Below are 8,980 nucleotides of genomic sequence, written 5' to 3' on the forward strand. Positions count from 1 at the left end.
ATAGAAGGGTGTCCCTCGAGGAGACAGGTTAGGGGAGGGGTTTGATTGGGATAGGAAAGCCTTCCATCAACTCCCATGACCGAGACCTGGGAAGGTATGCTAGGCCCTGAGTAGGAAGGTAATACAGAGTAGGTAGCCCCTGTGTCCACTAAGAAGGAAATGGACTTACCCGCTACCTGCAGCGTTACCCTGGGCTCAGCAAGGGTGATGGGGGTCCTTGAGTCCGGGCTGCATCAGTCATCCAGAAGGCCAAGAAATTCAGGTGAAGGGACTGCCTCCTGTGGACCAGCCTGCTCCCCACATAGAGGTGCGGGGAGTGGGTCTTTGGTCCAGGATGGGCAATCAACCTTCCAGTGTCCAGTTCATTTGCAATTTGGGCAAGGTCCAGGGGGTGGTCGAGGACAGGGGCACTCCCGGGTCCAATGTCCTTCTTGACCACATCTATAACAGGACCCGGGAGGGGCCCTTAAAACATTTCGGAAGGGTTTCGATGGACCTCCCTCACCAGGTGTTCAGTGGGCTGCCGGCCTCAGGGCTGCTACAAGAGCTTGGGTTTGGAGGCCTACCTTCTGCCTTAAGTGGGCCTGTCGGGTGGCCTCAGCCTTATACTCTTGGCCGTTAAAAACTTTAAATGCCATGTTTACCAGGTCTCGCATGGGAGTCTGGGGGCCCTCCTCAGCTTTTTTAAGTTTCCTCCTTATATCAGCCGCTGACTGGGAGAGAAAGTGGGTGGCTAGGACCGTAACTCCTACTGAGGAGGCCAGATCCAGCCATGTATGGAGGATCATAGCATTAGTTAAGTGGTCAAGGAAGACGGCTGGGTTTTCATCAGGTCCCTGAGTTATTTCCCTTAACTTATCGTAATTGACTACCTTTTGGGCTGCGTTTTGCATGCCCGCCAGGAGGCACTGTAGCATCTGGTCTCGGCGGTGGCGGCCATCTCGACCATCCTGATAGTCCCAATTAGGGTCGGCCTCTGGGACTGCTGCCGCACCTACTGGCATCTGGTTATCAGTAAGATGTACCTGATTAGCGTGTTCCTGGGCTGCTGTAAAAATCCGGTCACGCTCATCTGGGGTGAGGGTGGAGGCTAGGATGACAAACATGTCATGCCAGGTTAAATCATATGCCTGAGTAAGGTAATGGAATTCCTTGGTGTAAGCAGTGGGGTTGGTGAAAAAAGAACCTAGGCGTTTCTCAATGGCCAATAGGTTGGAGAGGGAGAAGGGAACGTGCACTCGGACAATGCCCTCTGCTCTGGCCACCTCGCGGAGGGGGCAAAGGAGGGAGGCCTTGTCGTTGGGAGCACCGTGTGAGCAGGTGTGAGCACTAACAGGTGAGGCCAGGTTGTAATTAGGAGGTGGAGGAGCTGAAGGGGTTTGAGGTTTATCATAAGGCAGAGGATTATTGAGTCGGGCCAGCGGAAAGGAGAGTTCCTCAGACTCATCGGGGTCAGAAAAGGAAGAGAAGGAGGGTGGAGGGGCTAAGGGCAAAGAGGAGGTTTCTTTGGCTAAAAGCACCTGGGCAGTGGTGCAAGAGGAACAGAGGGTGGGTTGGGAATGAAGATACCAGAAAGCCTGCACATTTATAATGATCATAATTAGGCAGAAAACAAGAAAAGACATAGCCAGGGCTATCTGCCACATGGCTACAATAAAGACAGTACCACAAACAAGACTGACAAACAAAGGGTGGGTGCCCCCCAGATGGGAGACCAGTCTGATGCCTTCCTGGCCACGTCCCCGTGGAACTGCGAGTTGAGGCCCACACAAGCCCCGTAGCTGTTAGGCCGTGGGACTACACATAAACTCACTCACTCACTCACTCCAGAATTAGGAAGAAAAAGGGGAAAAATAGAGTTATAGTAGAAAGCAGGAGATGGTAGAGTTAAAAGTAGAAAGCGGGAGAAAGTAGAGTTAATAGAAAGTTGGAGAAAGTAGAATTAATAGAAAGTAGAGTTAATAGAAAGCAGGAGAAAGTAGAATTAATAGAAAGTAGAGTTAATAGAAAGAAGGAGAAAGAGTTAATAGAAAGCTGTCGCCATCTTAGGTGGAAGAGAAAGCTAAGAGCAAGAAGCGGCCGCCATCTTAAGGGTGTGGTATGGCCACCATTTTGAGAGAGAGAAAGCTAAGAGAGAGTAGAAAAAGAAATAAGCCGAAAATACAGTTTTTAAAAAACAGGAGCCTTTTATGCCAAATGGGCTAATTTACAACAACAAATTTGGTATAAGCCGGGGGTTTGACTCTGCTGCGAGGTAGGGCTGCTTAAACAGGGCTTCGGAGTACCCACACCTCGGTTGCTGGTGAGGGTTCAGGAAAGTGGGGACGTCTCCCTCAAATTCCTGACCCTAAAAAACCCCTCACGGGGAGAGAACAAGAGTGTAGTGATGTCTCCTCTTGCACTCAGGTCATAAACTGGAGTCACGGACTCGTGGGGAAGGAAGCCGGAGTCACAGACTCGCAGCGGGAGGCCTCCCAGGGTCACGGACCCGTGGGGAAGGAAGGGAGGGAAGCCGGAGTCACGGACTCGCGGCGGGAGGCCTACCAGGGTCACGGACCCCGTGGCAGTGGGAATCCCTGATGCTGCACAGCGGTTTTTGGATAGGGACTCCCTGAAAGCAGCAGGTGGGGTAGTGGGTGACAGAAGCCTTACCTTGTGGTGAAACGGCAGCTTCCTGGTCCGGCTCTGCGTGGAGGAGTCAGTTTCCCCCAGGAGAGGTCTTACAACTCCTTCCCGGGTTTCGGCACCATCTGTAAGGTCTGTTCTAGCCGAGTGTAAGATGAAGAAACTGAGGCGAGCATGAAAATAATCCAATGCAAGGGTTTTATTCAGGCTCCCGGATGAGGTTGTGCGGTCCGACAGGAGGGGCCGGAGAAGTCGCGTGGACTCCTCTCTGGCACGGGGTTTTATAGGGAGTGGAGGCGTTTGATTGGCTGTGTCCAAGGTGAGTGGGACAAAATGGAGGGGAGTGGGACCCGGATGGAACAAAATGGAGGGGAGTGGGGCCCAGATAGGACAAAATGGTAGGTAGGGAGTGGGGCCTGGATGGGACAAAATGGTATCAGGTAGGTCCCGATGGGACTTTTTTCCCGGGCTCCCGGCGGGGGGAGGAGGTGTGTCCGAGCTCCCTGCGAAGGAAGGAGGCGTGTCCGAGCTCCCCGCGAGGGGAGGGGGTGTGTCCAAACTCTCCACGATGCAGCCAGCCTTACACAAATCAGTAAATGTAATTCATCACATAAACAGAACTAAAGACAAAAACCACATGATCATCTTAGTAGATGCAGGAAAGGGCTTAAATAAAATTCAGCATCCCTTCATGTTAAAAACTCTCAGTAAACTAGGTATTGAAGGAATACACCTCAAAATAATAAGAGCCATATAGGACAAACCCACAGCCAATACCATACGGAATGGGCAAAAGCTGGAAACATTCACCTTAAAAACAGGCACAAGACAAGGATGCCCTCTCTCACCACTCCTATTTAACATAGTATTGGAGGTTCCGCCCAGGGCAATCAGGCAAGAGAAAGAAATAAAGGGTATTCGAATAGGAAGAGAGGAAGTAAAATTATCTTTGTTTGCAGATAACGTGATCTATATCTAGAAAACCCCATCACCTTAACTCAAAAGCTTCTTAAGCTGATAAACAAGTTCAGTTATATAAAATCAGTGTGCAAAAATCTATAGCATTCCTATACACCAGAAATAAGCAAGCAGAAAGCCAAATTATTAATGAACACTCATTCACTACTGCTACAAAGAGAATAAAATACCTGGAAATACAGTTAACGAGAAAAGTGAAGAACCTCTTCAAAGAGAACTACGACCAATTGCTGAAGGAAATCAAAGAGGAAACAAATGGAAAAACATTCCATGCTCAGGGATAGAAAGAATCATTATCGAGCCTACGGCCTTGGGCAGTTGAGCACCAAGCACTCACCAACTGCTGGCGCAGGTGGCTTGCGTGGACGTGGGTATAGGCGGCCGCCCAGCAATCGCAGCCTTGGCATCCGCGGCCCCAGCAGGCGCGTCGGGATGCCCCAAGGCATCCTCCCCCGCCCGCTGGCCCGGGGGCTCAGCCCGAGTCCGCCGCCCGCATCTCCGCTCCGCCACATCTTTGCACCACCTCTGGGCTTTGGACCCCCGGCCGCGCCCCTGAAACATGACTCGCAATTTCAAACCTGGAGATCTCATCTTCGCCAAGATGAAAGGTTATCCCCATTGACCAGCCCGAGTACATGAAGTTCCTGATGGAGCTGTAAAGCCACCTACAAACAAACTACCCATTTTCTTTTTTGGAACCCATGAGACTGCTTTTTTAGGACGAAAGGATATATTTCCTTACTCAGAAAATAAGGAAAAGTATGGCAAACCAAATAAAAGGTTTTAATGAAGGTTTATGGGAGATAGATAACAATCCAAAAGTGAAATTTTCAAGTCAACAGGCAGCAACTAAACAATCAAATGCATCATCTGATGTTGAAGTTGAAGAAAAAGAAACCAGTGTTTCAAAGGAAGATATTGACCATGAGGAAAAGGCCAGCAATGAGGATGTGACTAAAGCAGTTGACATAACTACTCCAAAAGCTGCCAGAAGAGGGAGAAAGAGGAAGGCAGAAAAACAAGTAGAAACTGAGGAGGCAGGAGTAGTGACAACAGCAACAGCATCTGTTCATCTAAAAGTGAGTCCTAAAAGAGGACAACCTGCAGCTACAGAAGTCAAGATTCCAAAACCAAGAGGCAGACCTAAAGTGGTTAAACAGTCCTGTCCTTCAGAGAGTGACATCACTACTGAAGAGGACAAAAGTAAGAAAAAGGAGCAAGAGGAAAAACAACCTAAAAAGCAGCTTAAGAAGGAAGAAGAGGGCCAGAAGGAAGAAGATAAACCAAGAAAAGAGCCAGACAAAAAAGAGGGGAAGAAAGAAGTTGAATCAAAAAGGAAAAATTTAGCTAAAACAGGGGTTACATCAACCTCCAATTCTGAAGAAGATGGAGATGATCAAGAAGGTGAAAAGAAGAGAAAAGGTGGGAGGGACTTTCAGTCTGCTCACAGAAGGAATATGCTGAAAGGCCAACATGAGAAAGAAGCAGCAGATTGAAAACATAAGCAAGAGGAACAAATGGAAACTGAGCAGCAGAATAAAGATGAAGGAAAAAAGCCAGAAGTTAAGACAGTGGAGAAGAAGCGAGAAACATCAATGGATTCTCGACTTCAAAGGATACATGCTGAGATTAAAAATTCACTCAAAATTGATAATCTTGATGTGAACAGATGCATTGAGGCCTTGGATGAACTTGCTTCACTTCAGGTCACAATGCAACAAGCTCAGACACACACAGAGATGATTACTACACTGAAAAAAATACAGCAATTCAAAGTTAGTCAGGTTATCATGGAAAAGCCTACAATGTTGTATAACAAGTTTAAGAACATGTTTTTGGTTGGTGAAGGAGATTCCGTGATCACACAAGTGCTGAATAAATCTCTTGCTGAACAAAGACAGCATGAGGAAGAGAATAAAACCAAAGACCAAGGGAAGAAAGGGCCAAACAAAAAGCTAGAAAAGGAACAAACAGGGTCAAAAACTCTAAATGGAGGATCTGACACTCAAGACAGTAATCAGCCACAACATAATGGGGAAAGCAATGAAGAGAGCAAAGACAACCATGACGCCAGCACGAAGAAAAAGCCATCCAGTGAAGAGAGAGAGACTGAATTATCTCTGAAGGATTCTACACTAGATAACTAGGTTGACATACTGGAGTATAGAGAACACTTAAGAAGTTTGTAATGGTTTCCATTTGAAATAGACTGCTGAAAGTTTTAAAATTTTATAAGCATAGGTTTTGATGTTGAAAACTTGTTTTGTGGGGAAAAAATCCCTTTCTCTTTGTTTTAAAGTAAACATTATTGCTAAGTGTACTTGTGCAGTATTAACAGCTACATTATACAGTAAATGTGAGGTAAAATCCATTGTTAAACTGCTTTTCCAGACATGGTTGCAGCATATTTTCAATTAGTGTGTGTATGTTATTGTGTAATTGATAGTAGAACAAAGTTACATTTTTAAAACTGCTACTTGTATAAACCTTTCCTCCTTTCCCAAACACCGTGGGTTTTGTGCATAGTTTTTACAAACCTTGGATTTACCAGACTGTCTTTTCACTGTTTGTGGGTTTTGTAGAAGTTGAGCATTTTTATGGTACATAAAATGTTACTTCTATACAAGTACTCACTCCCTTTTTATCAAAAGTTAATTTTAAACTCAGTCTACCTTGTGCTACATTAGCTGGCTTCTTTGGAACAATGTGTGGTCTGTATGTTTTTTTTTTGTATGACAACTAGTTAACCAACTGACAATGAGCTGATTGAGAATTCTACAAATTATAAAACATGTTAATTTTTGAAGGTAATTTAGTTTTGTGGCTGGGCATTCAGGGAAGTCTTACGACTTCTCTGCAGATAACAGACTGGGTATATATAGGAATGAATCTGGCTTTAGGGTTAAATCATTTAAGGTCATTTTACAGGCAGGCACTAGTAACTAAAACTGGAAACTAAAGTTTATTATTTTTGAGAAATGGCTCAAGTTTCTATGTTGTTAAAAATTCCTTTAGGAAGTCACTAAATAATCATACTTAATTGGAAGAAAAAAATCCATGATGCTTACACGGTAAATATAAATAAATGCTATATAAGGAAATTTGCCTATTTGAAAGCATGGCTATATTAGAAGTTTCATTTTCATTTCTAGATTCCAAAAATACGAACATCAGTTGTTCCAACATAGTACTTTGATAGTCTGTACATTAACATGTATGGACGAAATCAGGGTGAGACCAATGTTACAAAATTTAAGGGTATGTTAACTAAAGGTATAGCATTTCTAAAATATTTTGAATATTAGGTCATTTGGCATTTTTCAATAAGTAGGCTACTTCTCATGTTTTGAAACTATATGAATATGGAAAAAATGGCTTAGGAGCAGCATCTGTTTATGACATTGTATGGTTAACCCTCTGGGATAACTGTTTTCATCTACAGAATTGAATTTTTGTTTTTAAGAGGTCTTATAGTGGAACTAGAATCACTGTTTTGAGAGAACCTGCATATATACCAGTCATTATCTGTTTGGTCCATATACAGTTTTAACTTAGATTTATTCTAGTTAAGCCATAAGTTTCAATGTATAAACTTGTTTTGATTAAAGAATTTTTCTATAAAAAAAAAAAAGAATCATTATCATGAAAATGGCCACACTGCCAAAAAGTAATGTATAGATTCAATGCTATTCCCATTAAACTATTGTTGATGTTCTTCACAGAATTAGAAGAAACTATTTTAAAATTCATATGGAACCAAAAGAGAGCCCAAATAGCCAAGACAATTCTAAGCAAAAAGAACAAAGCTGGAGGCATCACACTACCTGTTTTCAAACTATAATACAAGGCTACAGTAACCAAAACAACATGGTACTGGCACAAAAACAGACACATAGACAAATAGAAGAGAAAAGAGAAATCAGAAATAGGAATGCACACCTACAACCATGTGATAAAATAATCAATGGGGAAAGGAATCCCTATTTAATGAATGGGGTTGGGAGAACTGGCAAGCCATATGCAGAAAATTGAAACTGGACCCTTTCCTTACACTTTATACAAAAACTAACTCAAGATGGTTAAAGACGTAACTGAAAAATCAAAACTATAAAAACCTTAGAAGCAAATCTAGGCAATACCATTCAGTATGTAAGCACGGGCAAAGGTTTCATGATGAAAATGCCTAAAGCAATAGCAACAAAAGCAAAAATTGACAAGTGAGATCTACTTAAAGTAAAGAGCTTCTTCACAGAAAAAGAAACTATCAAAGTGAACAGACAACCTACAGAATGGGAGAAAATGTTTGCAATCTATCTATCTGGCAAAGGTCTAGTATTCAGAGTTTACAAGGAACTCAAACAAGTTTATAAGAAAAGACAACCCCGTTAAAAAGTGGGCAAAGGACATGAACGGACACTTCTCAAAAGAAGTCATTCATGTAACACACAAACATAGGGAAAAAAGCTCAACATCACTGATTATTAGAGAAATGCAAGTCAAAACCATAGTGAGATACCATCTCACACCAGTCAGAATGGGAATTATTAAAATGTCAAGAAACAACTAATGCTGTTGTCATTGTGGAAAAAAAGGAACATTTTTACACTGTTGGTGGGAGTGTAAATTAGTCCAACCATTGTGGAAGACAGTGTGGTAATTCCTCAAAGATCTAGAAGCAGACATATCATTTGGCCCAGCAATCCCTTTACTAGGTATATACCCAAAGGAATATAAATCATTCTGTTACAAAGATACATGCATATGTATGTTCATTGCAGCACTATTCACAATAGCAAAGGCATGGAATCAACCCTAATATTCATCAATGATAAACTGGATAAAGAAAATGTGGTACATATACACCATGGAATAATATGCAGTCATCAAAAAGAATGAGATAATGTCCTTTGCAGGGACATGGATGGTGCTAAAAACCATTATCCTTAGCAAACCAATGCAGGAACTGAAAACCAAAAACTGCATATTCTCCCTCATGGGAGCTGAACGATGAGAATACGTGGAGACATGGGGGGAAACAACACATACCGGGGAATGTTGGAGGCAGTGAGGGTAAGGAGAGCATCAGGAAGAATAGTTAATGTATGCTGGGCTTAATACTTGGGTGACAGGTTGATCTATGCAGCAAACCACCATGGCACACATTTACCTATGTAACAAATCTACACATCCTGCACATGTACCCCAGAACTTAAAATAAAAGTTGAAGAAAAAAATTAAAAGGAAAAAAAGATTTTGAATAAAATTTTATTTTAAAAATATTAAAGCATCTTTGGTGAACTTTAATAAACAGAACTACTCTGTAAAGAAATATTCTGTAAATTAACTACCATAATCCAGTTTACCTTTATGTTATATT

The 8,980-nt window shown here is 42.8% G+C and overlaps 1 protein-coding gene across 1 annotated transcript; it reads left to right on the forward strand.

The window, feature by feature from the left end:
* Positions 1 to 4,162: 4,162 nt before the first annotated feature.
* On the forward strand, positions 4,163 to 5,774 carry LOC105725099 (PC4 and SFRS1-interacting protein-like). Its single transcript, XM_064360270.1, is given in 2 exon segments — positions 4,163 to 4,377; positions 4,379 to 5,774. Coding segments are annotated over 2 exon segments (1,587 nt in total). The 3' UTR covers positions 5,751 to 5,774.
* Positions 5,775 to 8,980: the final 3,206 nt, after the last annotated feature.

The sequence above is a fragment of the Aotus nancymaae genome, unplaced genomic scaffold (genome assembly GCF_030222135.1).
Source record: "Aotus nancymaae isolate 86718 unplaced genomic scaffold, 86718_ANA_hifiasm-v0.15.2.pri h1tg000004l, whole genome shotgun sequence".
NCBI classification, from domain to species: Eukaryota; Metazoa; Chordata; class Mammalia; order Primates; family Aotidae; genus Aotus; species Aotus nancymaae.